Source organism: Anomaloglossus baeobatrachus, chromosome 7 (assembly GCF_048569485.1).
Source record: "Anomaloglossus baeobatrachus isolate aAnoBae1 chromosome 7, aAnoBae1.hap1, whole genome shotgun sequence".
NCBI lineage: Eukaryota > Metazoa > Chordata > Amphibia > Anura > Aromobatidae > Anomaloglossus > Anomaloglossus baeobatrachus.
In genome coordinates this window covers 237736059-237757852 of record NC_134359.1, presented here as the reverse complement: position 1 = coordinate 237757852, position 21794 = coordinate 237736059, and the positions used below count along the sequence as shown (strand labels likewise).

Sequence of the window (21794 nt, the reverse complement as noted above, 5' to 3'; positions counted from 1 at the left end):
TGAGGTGTACTTGCTCTGGGCTGTGGTAAGGAAGAGTCCTTACCCTTGGACTGTTTTATGATTTCAGCCAATGGCTCACCAAACAGTCTGTCTCTAGATAATGGCAAGCTGGTTAAGCATTTTTTGGAACCAGCATCTGCTTTCCAGTCCTTTAACCACAAGGCTCTGCGCAAAACCACAGAATTGGCGGACGCCATAGCGGTACGGCTCGTAGATTCTAGGACCGCATTGATAGCATAGGTCGCAAACGCAGACATTTGCGAAGTTAGGGACGCCACTTGCGGCACTGCTGGATGTATGATAGCATCCACCTGTGCTAAACCAGCTGAAATAGCTTGGAGTGCCCACACGGCCGCGAATGCTGGAGCAAACGACGCGCCGATAGCTTCATAGACAGATTTCAACCAAAGGTCCATCTGTCTGTCGTTGGCATCTTTAAGTGAAGCGCCATCCTCTACTGCGACTATGGATCTAGCCGCAAGCTTGGAAATTGGGGGATCCACCTTTGGACACTGGGTCCAGCGTTTGGCCACCTCAGAGGGAAAAGGATAACGGGTATCCTTAGAACGTTTAGAGAAACGCTTGTCTGGATGAGCGTCGTGTTTCTGGATGGATTCTCTGAAGTCAGAGTGGTCCAAAAAAGCACTTAATTTACGCTTGGGATACAGGAAATGGAACTTCTCCTGCTGTGCAGCTGCCTCCTCTGCAGAAGGGGCTGGGGGAGAAATATCCAACAGTCTATTAATTGCCGATATAAGGTCATTAACCATGGCGTCACCATCAGGGGCATCCAGATTGAGAGGGGCCTCAGGATTAGAATCCTGATCACCGTCCTCAGTCTCATCACAGAGAGACTCTTCTCGTTGAGACCCTGAGCAGTGTGATGACGTGGAGGGTCTTTCCCAGCGAGCTCGCTTAGGCTGCCTGGGACTGTCATCTGAGTCAGAGACTTCAGCCTGTGATGCTTGAGACCCCCTTGGAGCACGGATTAGTTCCAACTGAGGGGGACCGGAGAGCATAGACACAGCAGTGTCCATGGTCTGAGTAACTGGCCTGGCCTGCAAGGTCTCCAGGATTTTTGTCATAGTCACAGACATTTTATCAGCAAAAACTGCAAAGTCTGTCCCCGTCACCGGGGCAGGGTTCACAGGCGTCTCTGCCTGGGCTATCACCACAATAGGCTCTGGCTGACGAAGTGCCACTGGGACTGAACATTGCACACAATGAGAGTCGTTGGAGCCTGCTGGTAGATCAGCCCCACATGCAGTACAAACAGTGTACACAGCCCGTGCCTTGGCACCCTTGCGTTTTGCAGATGACATGTTGCTGCTTCCTCAGAGCAGTACAGGGTGTCCAGCCAAGAAGCGACCTTACAGTGCAACTATATATATATATATATATATATATATATATATGGTACCAAGAAAAAAGTACCCTAATATAACACTGAGGCACTAGTGGGGCCAGCACTAAGTGCTGCTTACCGCCCGCTTAGGAGCGGTGTGTGGGCGCCGAAATCCCTTTAGTCTGGGTCTCCCAGAGCCTGCTGCCTCTCCCCAGCCAGACCGCATGTGTAATGGCTGCCGGCGTCCTTGTGGAGAGGGGGGGCGGGCCCTGGGCGTATACAGACGCAGAGCGGGAAGCCTGCTTCCCACTGTGCCTAGTGAGAGGGCTGGAGCATGTAAATAAAGCTCCAGCCCTCGGCGCTGCCTATTGAGCAGCGTCTCTCCCCTACCCTGATTGACAGGGTGGGGGCGGGAACGAAGCGGCGCTAGGCCACAGAAGCCGGGGGCTAAATTTAGAAGCGCCGCCGCCGTAAAAGCGCGGTCGGCGCAAAGTCCCCGGCGCACCACAAGTCGCAGCTGCGCCGCCGCTCCAGGAGCGGTCGGCGCAGTAGTTCCCAACATGTAACGTCACTCAGCAAAGCTGCAGTGACCTAACCCCAGCGCACAGCGCTACTGTCCCCGGCGCACTATAACGCTCAGCAAGCCTTGAGAGTGTCCGTGCCTGCCGGGGACACAGAGTACCTGAAAGTTGCAGGGCCTTGTCCCTGAACGGCACTCCCGCTCCAAATCCAGCAGGTTCTCTGGGTCTGTGGATGGAGCCCGGCCCCAGGGCTTGGGGGCCGGTAAGATCCCACTTCCACAGAGCCCTCCAGGGGATGTGGAAGGAAAACAGCATGTGGGCTCCAGCCTCTGTACCAGCAATAGGTACCTCAACCTTACAAGCACCACCGCGGGTGAGAAGGGAGCATGCTGGGGGCCCCATATGGGCCCTCTTTTCTTCCATCCGATATAGCCAGCAGCTACTGCTGACTACAAACAGTGGAGCTATGCGTGGATGTCTGACCTCCTTCGCACAAAGCAGAAAACTGGTGAGCCAGTGATCCCACTGGGGGTGTATAGCCAGAAGGGGAGGGGCCTTACACTTTTTAGTGTAATTGCTTTGTGTGGCCTCCGGAGGCAGTGCTATACACCCAATCGGCTGGGTCTCCCAATAGAGCGCCGAAGAAATACACATACCTTGCGTTGGTGATATAGGGTATGGGCCCCAGGGAGACGTGCACTGTGCGGTGGTGGTGTGTGTCACAAACCACCGGGGGGGTCACTCACAAATCCCCCGCGCTGGCTACCAGTACGTCACAATCGGGGGGTAACAAGTGGGGGTCACCCCTCCTTTATACCTCCCGACCGACAGAGCACGTGATGCGCTCTCTAGCGCCCCTCTTATAGTCAGGCCAATTATGGAATTGCCCGACAATAAGCAAGGAGGCCGCTATACTACTTATGCCGATTATTGAAGGGTCCCCGGTGAGAGTAGGGTATATATTCCCCCGACCTCCGCGGGCGGAATATATAAAATCTCCCCGAATCTCACTGGCCTCCCCACAATAATCCTTGGCACAAACTCGCTGCCACCAACCGCTTCACGGTAACTATTAGCCGAACACACAGACGTGGGATTCAAGATCGAGATAACAGAACAGCCCAAGATTAATTATATAATTTAATCAGCCTAAAGCACACTAGAAACTACAATATATACAATAGGGAATCTACAGAATATACATATGTCAGAGTACAGTTACAGTCAAAGCATGGGTTACAAACAGGCATACACAGTTCCAGCAGTTACCTTGTTGCGTCTGGCCACAGGGGGGCGCTGTACCCAGGTTTCTAGGATCCTTCCCACAGATGTTTCCTACACGTGCCCCCAGCGAAAAGACCCTGGAAAATGGCCGAAGTAGGGTTATCAACCTGGCCAAATCCAGGTCCCCTCCTACCTTCGTGACCTCACAGGGAGCACTGCTCCACCCCTGGCTTGAGTTATGGACAATATCCCAACATGGAATATGGGCCATAACTTTGCCTGGGAGCGTCGTAGGCGGACGCCAATACTCTCATTGTGACAGCTATGAATTTAGCCACAGAACGAGGGGACTCATGACCTGTCTGCCAGTTCCCCATTGGCTGATATCACGCCTGGGGCATTTCCCAATGTCCTGCTCCCATAAAAAGGGTGTGCCGGCATCGTCCGCATGCAGAGACACCATTTTTATGGTTGCCATATTTATCGGAAATATGGCTTGCGAGATATGAACCATTTTTTACTGGAGTCGTTCTGTCTGGCTATTTCCATAGCCTTGCTAACTAGCTAGCAGCTCCTACTACAGGGTGACGGCAGGGAGTCATCCTGTGTCCATTGTTCCCACACCACCTCATCTCCATATCACAGGACATGGCCATGGAGGTGTAAGTGGAACACTGAGAACAAGAAGGGAGGGGGCACTGCCAGGGAGTGATGAGGGATTATGACTGGAGTCATAATTCATCTTCATATCCCGGGATTTGCCTCACACCTCCCCCCTTTTGAGGGCGCTAGGGGGCAGCACACTCCGGTGTTCCCCCGTGCGCCCGTCCGCGACCTCTCCTTGTCGGGACAGCCCGTCTGCGTTACCGTGGTCACGGCCCATTTTGTGGCGAATGGTGAAGTTGTATTGCTGGAGCGCAAGGCTCCATCGCAACAATCGCCCATTCGTCCCAGAGACGGTGTGCAACCAGCTGAGGGGATTGTGGTCCGTCTCCACGATGAAGTGGCGCCCGTATAGATAGGGTTGCAGACGCTGCAGGGCCCACACTATGGCCAGGCACTCCTTCTCCATCGTGGAATAGGCAACTTCCCTTGGTAACAGCTTCCTGCTCAGGTACAAGACTGGGTGCTCTTGGCTCGCAGAGTCCACCTGGCTGAGCACCGCACCGAGGCCGAAGTCACTGGCGTCGGTCTGTACTACAAACGGCCGCGTGAAGTCGGCTGCCTGTAGCACGGGCGGGCTGGACAGGGCGTCCTTTAGGGCCCGGAAGGCTGTCTCGCAGTCCATTGTCCAATCGACTGCAGAGGGCAGCTTCTTCTTGGTGAGGTCCGTCAAGGGCTTTGCCAGGCTACTATAGCATGGAACAAACCTCCTATAGTACCCAGCGGTCCCCAAGAAGGACATCACCTGCTTCTTGGTCCTGGGGGTGGGCCAGGATGCGATGGCTTCCACTTTCTCAGGCTCGGGCTTCAGTGTTCTCCCACCTACCCGGTGACCGAGGTACTGGACCTCGCTCATGGCCAGCTGACACTTTCCCGGCTTGATGGTCAAACCTGCCCGGTGGATCCGCCTGAGCACCTGTGCTAGATGCTCTAGGTGGTCCTCCCAGGTGGGACTGAAGACGGCAATGTCATCCAGGTACGCGGCCGCGTACCCTTCAAGTCCCTTGAGCAGGGTGTTGACCATCCGCTGGAAAGTGGCAGGGGCATTCCTCATCCCGAATGGCATCACCGTGGACTCGTACAGTCCAAATGGGGTAATAAAGGCAGAGCGTTCCCTGGCCTTGCGAGTCAGGGGGATCTGCCAATATCCCCGGCTCAGATCCATGATGGTCAGGTACTGAGCCCCGGCCAACTGATCGAGCAGGTCATCGATGCGTGGCATTGGGTACGCATCGGCGACCGTGACCGCATTGAGCCCCCTGTAGTCCACGCAGAACCGAGTGGTTCGGTCCTTCTTAGGGACGAGGACTACAGGCGAGGCCCAAGCGCTGTTGGATGCCTGGATCACCCCCAGCTTCAGCATCTCGTCAATCTCCTGGCGCATGTGTTGCTGCACCTCCAGGGAGACCCGATATGCTGAACGCCGGATCGGGGGATGATCCCCAGTGTCCACGTGATGGACAGCCAAGTCAGTCCTTCCGGGCTGGTTGGTAAACAACCCCCGGAAGGGGTGTAGGGTGGCCCACAGCTGGGACCGTTGGTCCTCCAAGAGCTGGTGGCCAACCTCCACATCCTCAATGGATCCGCCTGCCCTAACCTGGGCTAGCATATCCAAGAGGGTTTCCGCTTCTCCCTCCTCGGGCAGGTTGCACACGGGGAGCGCACATGCCTCCCGCTCATGATGTGCCTTCATCATGTTCACGTGGAAGGGCTTCCGCCTTCCACGGGCAGGGTCCAGGGTGACCAGGTACGTTACAGGGTTGAGCTGCTGGTACACGAGGTATGGGCCTTCCCAGGCTGCCTGAAGCTTGTCCTGTGGTACGGGGACCAGTACCCACACCTTTTGACCCACTTGGTAGGTCCTCTCACAAGCGTTCTGGTCGTACCAACGCTTCTGATCGGCCTGGGCTTGAGCCATATTGTCGTGTACCAGTTGCGTCAAGGCCTGCATTTTGTCCCGGAAGCGCATGACATACTCGATAACCGACACTCCAGGGGTGGCCAAATCCCCTTCCCAAGCCTCTTTCACCAGAGCCAGGGGGCCCCGCACACGTCGCCCGTACAGGAGCTCAAACGGTGAGAATCCTGTTGAGGCCTGTGGAACCTCCCGGTAAGCAAATAACAGGTGTGGGAGATACCGCTCCCAGTCACGCCCATGGGAGTCGACCAACATCTTAAGCATCTGCTTTAAGGTGCCATTGAACCGCTCGCACAGGCCATTAGTCTGTGGATGGTACGGGCTGGCCACCAGATGTCGCACCTGGACTTGCTTACAGAGGGCCTCCATCAGCTGGGACATGAATTGGGTCCCCCGGTCAGTGAGCATTTCCTGGGGAAAACCCACTCGGGAGAAAATCTCCAGCAATGCGGTGGCCACCTTGTCAGCCCGAATGGACGACAAGGCCACTGCTTCTGGGTACCGGGTGGCATAGTCCACTACCGTCAGTAGGAAGCGTTTCCCGGAGCTGCTGGGGATGGCCAGCGGGCCGACCAGATCCACAGCCACCCTCCTGAAAGGCTCATCGATGATTGGCAGAGATACTAGTGGGGCTTTGGGGCGTGGCCCCGCCTTCCCCACTCTCTGACAGGTTTCACACGAACGGCAGTAGGCAGCCACATCGGCCCCCATTTTTGGCCAGTAGAAATGCTGGTTTAACCTGGCCTTGGTCTTAGCGATCCCTAGGTGTCCGGCCATCGGAATCTCATGTGCGATCCGCAACAACTCCGTCCGGAACGGATAGGGTACCACCAACTGTCGGTCCCTGGGCCACGCCTCCGGTGAACCCTGCTGGACCGTGGCCCGGTACAGCCGTCCTTGGTCCCAGACCACTCGCTCCGGGTCCGAGTCCGAGGGAGGCTGTGCCGCCTGCTCCTTAAGAGCTTTCAGGCTGTCGTCAGCTTCTAACGCTGCCTGAAACCCCTGACTAGATGTGGCCAGAATCGACGAGACTGTCACATCTTCAGTCAGTACCCCGGGACCTGTGTCCTGGCCTCCACCTGACTCGGCTGCCACTTGGTCAGAAGGGGAAGAGCTATCGGACCTCCGGGAGGCCCCTTGGCTTCCAGCACTCCCACTGCGGGTGACAGCGGCCACAGCCGCTGCGACCGTGGGTCGTGCCTGCTCCTCCTCCGTTCCTGACCAAGTCGCCGGTTCAGGCAGACCTACCTGGCTTCCTGACACCCCGGTTGTGGGGGAACCATGCACCGAGATCTTACCTGGGAGCACTTCCGCTCCTGGACCGGCCCCAATCTCACCTGCCTGTTCCCCTCCTGCAGCAACAGAACCCCGCTGTGAAATCTCTGGGGACCCCACATTTGCTGTGGTAGCCCCCACCCCACACACTGGTCCTCCCCCTGCAGCACCCTGCTCTCTGCTTATCCCTGCAGAGGGCAACAGATCCCAGCTCACAGGCTGGTTACTTGTAGAGGCATTGTCACACCTTTCTCTGACCCCCTCCCCTGTCACAGCTGCAGCTGCGTGTGTGTCTATGGTGTCTATGCAAGCAGAAAAATCAGAGTTCACTCCCTCCTCCCTTACATCATTCATAGATAACACATTAACATTGTTAGGAGTCATGTCAGTACGGGCTGAAGGTTCAGCCCTTGGTTGGGGCCCAAACTGGGAGGTTATCTGCCCCAAATCTGTCCCAAGTAGCACGTTTGCAGGGATCCGATCAGTTACCCCCACCTCTCTCACCCCTCGCCCTGCGCCCCAGTCCACATAAATGTCAGCAACAGGCAGCGCCGGGTCAATGCCTCCAATCCCGGAGACAGCGAGGGTTTTTCCAGGGATCAAGTCTTGGGGGGACACCATCTCAGGCCGCACCAGAGTCACCTCCGAGGCGCTGTCTCGCAGTCCTATGGTCACAGACCGGCCGACGGTGACAGGTTGGAAGCTGTCCAGGGACCTACCACCACCCCCACCCACACAATACACCTTGGGCGGCCCTTGGGACGGGGACGGAGCCGGGGCCTTGGGACGCTGAGGGCACATGGCCTTGAAGTGTCCAGGTAGGTTGCACTGGTGGCACCGTCTTGGTTCCGCCACGGGCCTGGAGAGGGGAGTTGAGGGGGACACCCCCTGCAGTCTAGGGGCAGGTGGGGCAGTTGCAGAATTCATCTTACCCCCTCTCCAGGTGCTGCTGGTGGCCGCTCTCCTGGCCTCAGGGGCCCGGTTGTTGGTGTAGTCATCGGCAAGGGCAGCTGTAGCCGTGGACCCCTTTGGCTTCTGGTCTCGGATGAACTGGCGGAGATCCTCAGGGCAGTTCCACAAGAGTTGCTCCGTGATGAACAAGTCCAGGATCTCCGGTCCGGTGGAAAGCTGCAGGCCTTGGGTCCAGTGGTCGGCAGCTCGGGCAAGTGCCCGCCGGTGGTCAGCCCAGGAGTCCTTTGGTCCCTTCTGTAGGCTCCGGAACTTCTTGCGGTAGGACTCTGGAGTGAGGTTGTACTGTTGGATCAGGGCCCGCTTGATGGTGTCGTAGCCCTGATCTGCCTCAGCAGGCAAGTCCCCAAGGACATCCAGGGCCTTACCCCTTAAACGGGGGGTCAGGTATTTGGCCCACTGGTCCTTGTCCAGATGGTGCTGCAAGCAAGTCCGTTCAAAAGCAGTCAAGAAAGAGTCCAAGTCTCCATCCTTCTCCAGCACTGGGAAGTCCTCAACACGGACCTTTGGAAGTTTGGTGTCTCGAAGGTCACGTGTGGCTGATGAGGGCCGGAGCTGAGCTAGCTGCAGCTGGTAGTCACGGTCTGCCTGTCGCTCTCGCTCTTCACGCGCTGCCTGCCGCTCTCGCTCCGCAGCCTCACGCTCTGCGTGCCGCTCTGCCCTGCGCTCTGCCAGGAGTTCCTTGTAGCCCTTCTGGTCTCCAGCCTGGAGAAGGGCCATAGCCATTTGAAGAAGGCTATCCGAGCCTCCCAGGCTCGGTGGAATGGCACGTGGTGATCTGCGGCACGCTGCGGAGCCTGGTGATTCACTGTCCCTTTCAGAGCGGAGGGCTGGCATCTGGCTCGTTGAGGAACCTTGGGTGAGCTCCTCCTCATCTTGTCCAGCAGTGCCAGGTTGCGCAATGTCCTCGGCAGAACGGTTTTCTGGCGTCGAGCTCCTGGAGGACTCGTGGGCAACCTCCTCATTGCTGTCCACAGCACCGTCCTCCCTCTCTTCGGCTCCTGCCTTAGCATTGGCCAGTTGCATAGCTCTGCTCCTGGTGCCATCAGCCATTCTTGCAGACTTTTGGTCACTGACACAGAACTGACACCTGATGCCTCCACACACCTTACAGTATCTGCACTCTGACACTCTAGTGTTGAGCTAGTCTGAAGACCCCAGCAGCCACAGCTGCTGCAGGCAGTCTTTAGTGTCTGGGAGTATGGGTCTCACACTCACACACACTATTATCTCGATCCCACCGCTATGCCACCAATATGTCACAAACCACCGGGGGGGTCACTCACAAATCCCCCGCGCTGGCTACCAGTACGTCACAATCGGGGGGTAACAAGTGGGGGTCACCCCTCCTTTATACCTCCCGACCGACAGAGCACGTGATGCGCTCTCTAGCGCCCCTCTTATAGTCAGGCCAATTATGGAATTGCCCGACAATAAGCAAGGAGGCCGCTATACTACTTATGCCGATTATTGAAGGGTCCCCGGTGAGAGTAGGGTATATATTCCCCCGACCTCCGCGGGCGGAATATATAAAATCTCCCCGAATCTCACTGGCCTCCCCACAATAATCCTTGGCACAAACTCGCTGCCACCAACCGCTTCACGGTAACTATTAGCCGAACACACAGACGTGGGATTCAAGATCGAGATAACAGAACAGCCCAAGATTAATTATATAATTTAATCAGCCTAAAGCACACTAGAAACTACAATATATACAATAGGGAATCTACAGAATATACATATGTCAGAGTACAGTTACAGTCAAAGCATGGGTTACAAACAGGCATACACAGTTCCAGCAGTTACCTTGTTGCGTCTGGCCACAGGGGGGCGCTGTACCCAGGTTTCTAGGATCCTTCCCACAGATGTTTCCTACACGTGCCCCCAGCGAAAAGACCCTGGAAAATGGCCGAAGTAGGGTTATCAACCTGGCCAAATCCAGGTCCCCTCCTACCTTCGTGACCTCACAGGGAGCACTGCTCCACCCCTGGCTTGAGTTATGGACAATATCCCAACATGGAATATGGGCCATAACTTTGCCTGGGAGCGTCGTAGGCGGACGCCAATGCTCTCATTGTGACAGCTATGAATTTAGCCACAGAACGAGGGGACTCATGACCTGTCTGCCAGTTCCCCATTGGCTGATATCACGCCTGGGGCATTTCCCAATGTCCTGCTCCCATAAAAAGGGTGTGCCGGCATCGTCCGCATGCAGAGACACCATTTTTATGGTTGCCATATTTATCGGAAATATGGCTTGCGAGATATGAACCATTTTTTACTGGAGTCGTTCTGTCTGGCTATTTCCATAGCCTTGCTAACTAGCTAGCAGCTCCTACTACAGGGTGACGGCAGGGAGTCATCCTGTGTCCATTGTTCCCACACCACCTCATCTCCATATCACAGGACATGGCCATGGAGGTGTAAGTGGAACACTGAGAACAAGAAGGGAGGGGGCACTGCCAGGGAGTGATGAGGGATTATGACTGGAGTCATAATTCATCTTCATATCCCGGGATTTGCCTCACAGTGTGTCCTTATGTAGTGGGAGCAGTGCAGCGTCCACCATCCTGCTTCCTGGATGGTGGAACGCAGTGTGAGTCGGTGGAGCGCACGCCGCGCATGCGCAGTGCGACGCGTCGCACCGCGCATGCGCCCGGAGCGCAGCACCAGCCCAATGGGAGGAGGTGTGTCAGAGGAGGTGTGTGGGTGTATGGAAACCAGGGATTGGCCAGTGAATCGCACCGAGAGCGCGCACATCGCCATCTAGTGGCCCAGCCCGCGCGCCCAGCACGGAACACTGGCCAAAGTGGGTGACAGAGAGGTAGACATGCCAAGAGGCTGTGCCCAGCACGCACACTGCGCCCATGCACTGGCACCGTGCGCTAGCAGGGCACAAGACACAAGATAGAGGAAACAGACATGCGAAGTGTGACAATTAAGTATGTGAATGTGTGGGATCCTAATATAAAGGATAATGGTGTGCTGGCCTGTGGATTGCGCATGGCAAGTGCGCTGTGTTGGGCCATTTACACCAACGCATGAGCCAGGTACAGAGCACATGTCAGTAAAAACGTACCAATAGACTACATTATACAGAGTGCACAACAACAGAGAATCTTGGTGATGGTCCCTTATAGATGAGCGTGGCTGTGGTGACACAAGATTGGTGCAAGGACGGTGAAAAGATCAAGTAGAAGGTGGAGCCTGGAACAAAGAAAAAATAATTAGGGAGAGATACATGTCACTATGTGTACTAGAATAATATTCTCACTTATCCTTATACTGGGTTTTTGACAATCATATTGTAGATGACCATTCAGAGGCTGAAAAGCAACAAAAGTCGACCAAACTCAATTAATATAGTAAATATACAAACTAACATAAAAACGAAACCTATCGGACACTGAACTTCATTAAATGCACATGTCGTGTTCCCTATTAAGACCTCTTGGTCCCTAATTATTTTTTCTTTGTTCCAGGCTCCACCTTCTACTTGATCTTTTCACCGTCCTTGCACCAATCTTGTGTCACCACAGCCACGCTCATCTATAAGGGACCATCACCAAGATTCTCTGTTGTTGTGCACTCTGTATAATGTAGTCTATTGGTACGTTTTTACTGACATGTGCTCTGTACCTGGCTCATGCGTTGGTGTAAATGGCCCAACACAGCGCACTTGCCATGCGCAATCCACAGGCCAGCACACCATTATCCTTTATATTAGGATCCCACACATTCACATACTTAATTGTCACACTTCGCATGTCTGTTTCCTCTATCTTGTGTCTTGTGCCCTGCTAGCGCACGGTGCCAGTGCATGGGCGCAGTGTGCGTGCTGGGCACAGCCTCTTGGCATGTCTACCTCTCTGTCACCCACTTTGGCCAGTGTTCCGTGCTGGGCGCGCGTGCTGGGCCACTAGATGGCGATGTGCGCGCTCTCGGTGCGATTCACTGGCCAATCCCTGGTTTCCATACACCCACACACCTCCTCTGACACACCTCCTCCCATTGGGCTGGTGCTGCGCTCCGGGCGCATGCGCGGTGCGACGCGTCGCACTGCGCATGCGCGGCGTGCGCTCCACCGACTCACACTGCGTTCCACCATCCAGGAAGCAGGATGGTGGACGCTGCACTGCTCCCACTACATAAGGACACACCACCACCGCACAGTGCACGTCTCCCTGGGGCCCATACCCTATATCACCAACGCAAGGTATGTGTATTTACCTCCTTGAGCCATTAGCCTGATGGAACAGCTTATTTATGTATTCTCCATATTTCATCTAGATACGTCACACCATATATGGCTCACTAGCCTTTCCCTGTCTCTAATACTTCTAATACCTCAGGTATGTGTCTATATCAGCCCATTATTTACTTCACATATACTATTTAATACTTAAATTCATACATTTTCCATAGGGTCTCCTTGAGAACCCCAGAAGGAGTCCTTTTCATTATATGATCCCATACACTTTCACCTTTTTGGAACAATATTAAGGTAACATTGATACATTTTTATCCTACCACATGTACCTTATACTGGTTTTCCTATCCCGCTTGTAACCCCTGATGTTCATATATTTTGTCCATAGCACTGATGTTACCCTGAGGCCATTGTGAATTCCTCAGTGCAAGTATCAGTATACTATCTCTGCATTTTTCAGGTAGTTTTTTGCCTTCTCACCATTTGTTGTATAATACACAGAAGTCACTGTATATGTCTCTTTTCCCTACTTTATGCGTTAATGCAAGTATATGTGACTCTCTTGCTCAGAATATTCCTCTTTTTCTGAGGCAACTGAGAAACCATCAGTGAAGGAAACACGAGACTTTCCCTTATGCTCTCAGGTATCTACCTTTGACAGCGAAACAGTTTTTCCAGGTAGATTACTTTCCTTCAGGATGCATTATTTCACTTTAATCATATGGTTAAAATAATCCATGTATCATTCTAATGCACATATTTATATCCACTTGCATTTAGAATTGTCTATATCCCACTCCCTCTGAAAAAGGTCACCACTACTGGTCATCTATTTACTTCAGTGCATAAGGTATAAGTGGGGAAAGACACACCTGTAGATAGTTATTGTGGAAGAATTAAACTCTTCTGATTTGCATGTGTGTATGTCATGTATACGATATTCATTTGTTTTTGTCTCCTACATAGGATCACATCTTTGCTCATTTCTTTGACTGCATTATGATGTCTTCATAGTCTTGAACATATACCATACAGTTGTTCATATAGGTGGGTCATTACTGCCCTCAATTTCCAAATAACAAGTGTACTCCTTATGAGCTTTGTTCCTTTGTTAGGTTTTTATTTTTATCTTTACTGTTTTCAACACATGGATTGTATAAGCATATGTATGTCTTTGTTTGGTTATGTGCTATCATGATGTCATCAGAGATTGTTGTTACAATGAACGCCATAATCATGCTATGCTTTTTTGTATATTTTCATGCACTAATTGTGCGTATGTTCTTGTTATATTAGATAAATTTGTCCTTGATAAAGACCTTCAAAAGGTCGAAACGTCGGACGGATGAATTATCATCACTTTTTTGATCTATGCACAAAATAAAACCATTTAAGCATTTCAAGATTTTCTCTTCTTCATATATTCTCCAAGTGTGCCGGAATTATTTTCTATTAGACTTGCTGTTTTTTCTGAGCACCTAATATATAACGCAGTGAGCCAGGAATAATCGTTTTGCAGTAATTGTGTTTTTTACCTGAGCTCCAGCAAATTTTCTGCCTACTTTTCCACATGTCATTTACTACCTTCTCATATGATGCTGATGAGGTCAGTAATATATTGTCAAGGGTAACTATACCCAATACATTTTTATCAGTACCCAATGAAGAAGTACGTTCTAGGGACTATGAAAAAGAATTAAGAAGGCATACTGCGCTGGAATTGCATTGTGCCACTCTAGCGGAGTATCATAGAGTGCAACGCATTCCAAGAGGCTTACGAGTATCACTGAAACCAACCCTTTTTTCAGATAAACCTGAATATTGTTCAAAATTCGAGAGTATAGTTAATAAGTGTTCAATGGACATTATAATCTTGACGATTGAATTCCTGCAAAAAGAAATTGAGGACCTGGGACACAACATCAGTTCGATTGAACAGCAACTTCAGAACACAATTCCCACTGCAGAGTGGGAGAGGATTCACTCCAAAACCAAAGCCACTATAGCTGAATTTAGTAAGACTCTTCAAGAACGGAAAAGGTCAAAGTTTTTCAGAGATCAAGAAGATTACGTCAAAAATCGGGTCTATCGCTGGCAATTTGTGGAGGATATCCCTAGGAGACCAGCACAGTATCATCGGTATTCAACATCATCCGGATCGGATACAGAACAGTACCCTTCACGACAGTCTCGTTTTTTAGTGCAGCGACCAAACCAAAGAGGAAAACGAGGAGGAGTAAGAGGGGCCGCGGTGGCGCCATCAACATATCACATACAAACCAGATCACAGGTACCAATTTAGTGTATAATATTTCTTCGTACAACTTGTCTGTAATTGAATCTCAGGTACTACAAAAAGGGTTATCATTCTGTCCCACTCCACCTCTCAACACATTTGGTTTAGACCAGGAGATGAGGAGGTTTTTTAGGACCTTGAGATTAAAAGCCCATTTTTGCACTGATAAAGCCACAACGGTTGTCAATACTCCGACTGAATCCGATACCATGTTTCGGTTGAAACAGTTGGACCTTAGAGTCCCGAGTTCGTTCAACCCTCCCAAGACGTATCACCCCATCGAGACGTATGTTGCTTTGGTCTCTAGAGATATTAATCACACATTAAGGACAGTGGATGAGGGTCAATTCAAGATTAAACGTAATGTCACTATAGAGGAAAGTCGTGCAATACGGGATTTAAAAAATAACCCCAATATCGTTATCAAACCGGCCGATAAGGGTGGGGCCATTGTGGTACTTAACAAGAAATATTACATTGATGAGATTTTGAGCCAATTAGGTGACACAAACACTTATGTACCTATTTCACGAGATCCAACATCCCATATACAGGGACTCATTAAACACATTATCCATACCTATTTGACCAATAATACCTTCAAATCGCTGCAGAAACACTGCATAATGAATGCAGTATTTTTGTTAAAAAAAAGCAGATTTCATGCGCTATGGCTGCTGCCCCCACCATAGACAGAGTGGGAGCTGCATCCAAAACACACAAATAATTGACATGCCGCTTTTATGAACGCAGGGATTTGGGTCAAAATTTTAGCACCCAAATCGCTGCGTTCATAAAAGCAACGTGCCCACGTCTCATGCACAATCTACATAGATTGTGGAGAAGACGCAGGACGCATGCATTTACACTGCGGTGCAATACACAGCGTAAATGCATGTCAGTACGCAACATGCGCATGAGCCCTATAAGTAGTGGACAACCTCTTTAAGAAGTCATCACTATTGGATTGGTGGGGGAGCGATCAGCTGTTTCTGGTGGCAGCAGCTGAATGTGATCAGTTGCGAAGCACAACTGCACAGCTCTGTCATCAACGTAGTGGCCGCAGCAGGGTACTGCACATCCGTACCCATTTGTATGAATAGGGGTGGATTTGTGGTAGCCAGCCGCAACCACTACACAGTTTATGAGACTGTGATATCCCGCTCTACAACTGATCACATTTGGCAGTCAACAGCACAGGGAACGCCTGATGTTGCATCCCCAATGATCGGCTATTGATGACCTATCACAAGGATATGAATGTAGTGAACGATCCATTCAAACATGTGGGTGCTACAGTATTGAGCAAACCCTAACCAGTGTTTCTCAACTCCAGTCCTCAAGACCCACCAACACATGTTTTCAGGATTTCCTTAATGTTTCACAGGAATTATTCCCTGTCTAATATTGAGGAAAACCTGAAAACATGATGTGTTGGTGGGTCCTGAGGACTGGAGTTGAGAAACACTCCCCTAAGCCATCATTTAAAGACGCCTGCTATATGCAAACCGAAGTAATGGCTAATTGGACAAGTGTTCTGTGTTTTTTAAGAAGATTTGTTGGAAAAATGCTGAAGTTCTCCATTGACTTCCATTTTACTCGGGAACTCGAGTCGCACCCATCCAAGCATCCAACTGATCACCCGAATATTTCAGTGCTCACTTCTCAAAAGTAACTGTCAGTGTGTGTATGTGTAGAGCTATGCACAGCGCTGATCACTCACCTTGTCATAAAGAGGAATCATGAAGTATCCGTTATTAGGAGCGCAGTCTGTTTGGTATTTCAGGGTGCCTTGTTTGGTATATAACTTTATCTGGAAGAGAAGAAAAAGCAAAAGAAAAATAATAAATATACACAAATACATATACACACATACATAAAGTGTATATAGATGGGCCAGGAGGTGTCCACACTACACTAGGATTTCTGGGTGTGAATCATGTAGGCAGATTAGATACCAGATATCCTAGTTTTTTGAACGGTTGTCCTGATATCTATCCAGTGTGGATACAGACATCCATTTTATAGTAGCCATGTAGCCAGCACGTGGCCACGGCCGGCCGCAATCTGACCGGGCCCGGCCGCAATCTGACCGGGCCCGGCCGCAATCTGACCGGGCCCGGCCGCAATCTGACAGGGCCCGGCCGCAATCTGACAGGGCCCGGCCGCAATCTGACAGGGCCCGGCCGAACATCCGCCAGCCTGGCACATTGTCATCGTTTTGGCGTCATGAACATGTGACTTGTGCCAGTCCAGCTAATCAAAAGAAGAGCTGCGGATGCCAGGAGGTAGGCGGCCATCCTCAGAGTTCCCACCCAGGACACTAGCCTCTCCACAACCCTATCCTAAGGATAGGCAATCGATGTAAAAGTAGTGGACAACCCCTTTAAGGATAGGCCACCCTAAGGGTACGTTCCCACAATCCAGGTATGCGGTGTTCTACACGCAGGGTTATTCCTCTTGCGGAGACGCTAGTGTCCTGTCCAGGAGGTGGCCGCGTACATACCCATGATCAAGGCTCTGGGAGCGGTGGATTTTTGTTGTGTTCTCCAGGGGGGAATATTCCCATCTTGGCACGAATCAATTGACTGGAAGCTGTACCGCAGGTGAGTCTACACTGGGGGGAAAAACAGCACACTGGGCAGGAGATTTCTATAAATCCCATCCACTGTGCTTGTACTGTACAATGCAGCAAAAACACACTGCATGCATCCAAAACACTGCAAAAACTGATCGTGGGCACAGGGCCTTGAAGATCGGACCCCACAGAGGTCACCAGGGTGGAGGCAGACGATGAATGGGAGCTTTTGAGAATGGACAGCCCCTCTAAGAGCTGGGACCCCACCGGGAACAGAGTTCGCAAGGGTGGAGGATGCAGAGAATGGAAGCAGGTAAGAATGGACAGCCCCTCTAAGAGCTGGGACCCCGCAGGGAGCAAAGGTCACCAGGGTGGAGGCAGACGATGAATGGAGGCTGTTGAGAATGGACAGCCCCTCTTGAGAAGAGCCATTAGATCAAATACTTAATCTCTTGACAGGGGATTGTGGGAAGTGTGTCAATTTACCTTACATAAGCCAGGTTTTCAGATATTACTAAGATGGCGCCGATGACATCATAGACCCTCCCATCAGCATGGATCCACTAGATGATGTCCCTCCCATCAGCATCACCATGGATCCGTCCAATGACATCATAGATCTGCCTATGAAGACGCCCACCAATCAGATCATGGACTAACACATTGTTCAACCTCATTGACCAATGGACACATCCAAGTATGCCCACTGTAGGGCTGACCAGGCCCTTTTTCCTAGTTCTTATAAGAGCATGTCCTTGGAATAAATTAGTCTGTTTTGGGCCGACCACGATCGAGGAAAGATGAACATCCGACTGTGTCTGATCTCATTTTTCAAGCATGCACTCGATCCAACATTAATTAGATCAGGCAGTAGGCAACGAGTGAACCCTGGTTAAGTGTTCACCCTAACAATATAAGAGATGGGACCCCACCGGGAGCTGAGTTCGCAAGAGTGGAGGATGCAGAGAATGGAAGGTGAGAATGGACAGTCCCTCTAAGAGCTGGGACCTCGCAGGGAGCGGAGGTCACCAAGGGGAGGCACATAATGAATGGAGGCTGGTGAGAATGGACAGCCCCTCTAAACGATAGGACCCAGCAGGGAGCAGAGGTCACCAGGATGGGGGGGTAGAAAAGGAATGGAGGCTGGTGGGAATGGACAGCCCCTCTAAGAGCTGGAACCCCACAGGGAGCAGAGGTCACCAAGGGGAGGCACACAATGAATGGAGGCTGCGGAAAATGGACAGCCCCTCTAAGCGATAGGACCCAGCAGGGAGCAGAGGTCACCAGGTCGGGGGTAAAAAGGAATGGAGGCTGGTGAGAATGGACAGCCCCTCTAAGCGATAGGACCCCGCAGGGAGCGGAGGTCACCAGGATGGGATGGGGGGGAGGTTTGAAAAGGAATGGAAGCTGGTGGGAGTCGACAGCCCCTCCAAAAGTTGGGACCCCACAGAGAGCAGAAGTCACCAGGGGGAGGCACACTATGAATGGAGGCAGCTAAAAATGGACAGCCCCTCTAAGAGGTGGGACCCTGCAGGGAGCAGAGGTCAAAAGGGGAAGGCACACTATGAATGGGGTTTGCTGAGAATGGACAGCCCCTCTAAGCGATAAAGACCTCGCAGAGGTCACAGGGGGAAGGCAGACAATGAATGGAGGCTGCTGAGAATGGACAGCTCCTCTAAGAGTTGGGACCTCCCAGGGAGCAGAAGTCACAGGGAGGAGTCGCACTATGAATGGAGGCTGCGGCCTGTCACTCCGGGAGCACACTGTGCCGGAGCTGCAGCTGTCACTCACCTCGATCAGCGAATAGTTGATGTCCACGTCCGATTTGACGAAGCCCCCGCAGCCCACCACGATGTCCTCCGCTCCACAGCCCAGGCACACGGCGCAGAGCAGCGCCCAGCCCAGCAGCCTCCCGTCCATGCCGTCGGTTGTTCCCTTCCCGGGCCGCACAGCACGTTGCCGGCCTGATCCTATCTGCTGCACAGCCAAGAGGTGTCAGCTGCGGGCCGTCCGGGCTCCTCCACGCATGCGCTCAACGCCCTCCGCTATCCGGCATTGATTGTTACTATAGCCACAATTCTATAGAGAATCGCTGCAATGCTGTGCTGCCACCTATCGGTGTGGAGGAGTTACCGCATGTGTTCAACTACATGAGGAACTGGGGTTGTACAACTAGTATATGGGATGACTACAGTGCTCGGCTAACTACAGGAACATAAAGGAGGAGTGGAGTGGTGGTGCGCATGCGCGACTTCTGTTCAAGTCAGTCGGGGATGATGCAGGGTCCCCCTGTGACTATGAGGGTCTCAGCGATAGTGGAGAACTCATTATTCACTTGACACAACCCATTATTTGATTTTTTTTACTTTTTCTCCTGTTACAAGCTGCTTCTAAAGTTGAAGACAGAATTGAGATTAGCTTCAGTCAGCATGGAGGGCTGGAAAAGGCATAAGGAGACGGAAAAGTGCATAGGGGGGGGGCGGGAAAAGGGCATAAAAAGAAGCACGGAGGGCTGGAAAAGGCATAAGGAGATGGAAAAGGGCATAGGGGGGCAGGAATAGAACATAAAAAGAAGCATGGAGGGCTGAAAAAGGGCATAAAACAAAGCATAGATGTCATGGGTGTGCCCTGCTCAGGGCATAACAGAGCCCTCTGGCGACTCTGTGTCACGACGAGTCTATCACAGTCCTGTGGTGCCCAGCGATAGAAGGTCACAGCATTTGGCTGCACAAAGTACTCCCTGATCTTCTATAATTCCTGCTTGGTTTTCATCCCTTTCCCTTTAAGACCCTGGGACATTGTTCAGCCTGTTAGATGCTGTTCATCAGGACTTCCCTTGTCTTTATATACCTTCATTTCCTATTACTTGGTGCTGGTGATATTTGATACAGCTTTATCAAGTCTTCAGTGCAAGCAGGCAGCTTGCATATATCAGGAGAATTTTGGTGATTGTTGCAGCTTCTCTCCCTGAGACAACTAGAGATAAGTTGTTTGTTGTTTTCACTTGTTTGATATTAGGCTATGTGCACACGGTGCGTTTTTCTCGGCGTTTTTGCGCGTTTTTCGGGTGCGTTTTTGGCCTCAAAACTGCATGACTTTGCTTCCCCAGCAAAGTCTATGAGTTTTCATTTTTGCTGTCCCCACACAGCGTTTTTTTTTCAGCTGCGTTTTTGTGGTGACCACAAAAACGCAGCATGTCAATTATTCCCGCGTTTTTCACTGCGCTTTTCATCCATTGAGTTCAATGGGATGTTGAAAGACGCAATGAGAAACGCAAATAGCTGCGTTTTGGTGCGTTTCTAAGACCAAAAACGCAGCTATAAGCGCAGGAGGTGGGTAGTAAAGTGACGTGTACAGGAAGAGGATTCCTTCTGTCAGTATAGACAGAAGCATGAATCCTCCCGGTACCGTCACCGTCGCTTCCATCTCCCGTCCTGTGCATGTCTGCTGCCGTGCGGCGCCATGTACAGGCAGGAGGTGGAAGCGGCTGCGAAAACAAAAGTTAACAGTAGAATAAAAAAAAAAAAAGTTATACTCACCTGTCTGCAGACTCCCGGTGCCATGCCCGCTCCCAGCTCCACTCACGGTATCGCCACCCCCGCTCCGGCTGTGTGCAGTCTCCCCGGGGCAGGACCTTGCTTGCAGGACCTGGCGATGGATCACCTGATGCAGTCACCTGACGCATCAGCTGATCGAGTCTCGGGCTGACGCGGGCGCCCGGCCGGTATCAGCGGATGCGTCAGGAGACTTCATCCCTGATTACCGGCAGCTGCTGCAGCGATCGGACAGGATCAGACTCCCGCCCCATCGCTCCGGGAGCTGCCGGTAATTCAGCACATAAGTGAGTATTATTTTTTTTTTTTTCTACTGATGCATCTGCTGATTGTATAATCGGCTTTTATACAATCAGCTGATGTGTGATGGGATTCACATCCTTGAACCTGACAGATCATCTGATCGGTATGCTTTCCAGCAAACCGATCAGATGATATTGGATCCTGATTGGACGGCGCGGGACCCTGACCCAGGATTACTGCGGAGGGGGGTTTATTTCAATAAAGATGGAGTCACTAATTGTGTTGTGTTTTATTTCTAATAAAAATATTTTTCTGTGTTGTGTTTTTTTTTTATCTTTACTAGAAATTCATGGTGGCCATGTCTAATATTGGCGTGACACCATGAATTTCGGGCTTAGGGCTAGCTGATAATATACAGCTAGCCCTAACTCCATTATTACCTGGCTAGCCACCCGGCATCAGGGCAGCCGGAAGAGTTGGATACAGCGCCAGAAGATGGCGCTTCTATGAAAGCGCCATTTTCTGGGGTGGCTGCGGGACTGCAATTCACAGCGGGGGTGCCCAGAAAGCATGGGCACCCTGCACTGTGGATTCCAATCCCCAGCTGCCTAGTTGTACCCGGCTGGACTCAAAAATGGGGCGAAGCTCACGTCATTTTTTTTTTTAAATTATTTCATGAAATTCATGAAATAATTTAAAAAAAAAGGGCTTCCCTATATTTTTGGTTCCCAGCCGGGTACAAATAGGCAGCTGGGGGTTGGGGGCAGCCCGTACCTGCCTGCTGTACCCGGCTAGCATACAAAAATATGGCGAAGCCCACGTCATTTTTTTTTTTTGGGGGGCAAAGAAATCCTGCATACAGTCCTGGAAGGAGGATGCTGAGCCTTGTAGTTCGACAGCTGCTGTCTGCTCTCCTGCATACACTATTGGATGGAGGATGCTGAGCCTTGTAGTTCGACAGCTGCTGTCTGCTGTCCTGCATACACTATTGGATC

General features: G+C 51.5%; 1 protein-coding gene across 1 annotated transcript in view; it reads right to left on the bottom strand.

The window, feature by feature from the left end:
• Positions 1-19050, bottom strand: part of LOC142245339 (BOS complex subunit NOMO1-like) — a 226410-nt gene extending 207360 nt beyond the window's left edge. The window contains 2 exon segments of the mRNA XM_075317979.1: positions 16148-16237; positions 18794-19050. Of these exon segments, the coding sequence (XP_075174094.1) occupies positions 16148-16237; positions 18794-18922 (219 nt within the window). The 5' untranslated portion in view covers positions 18923-19050.
• Positions 19051-21794: the final 2744 nt, after the last annotated feature.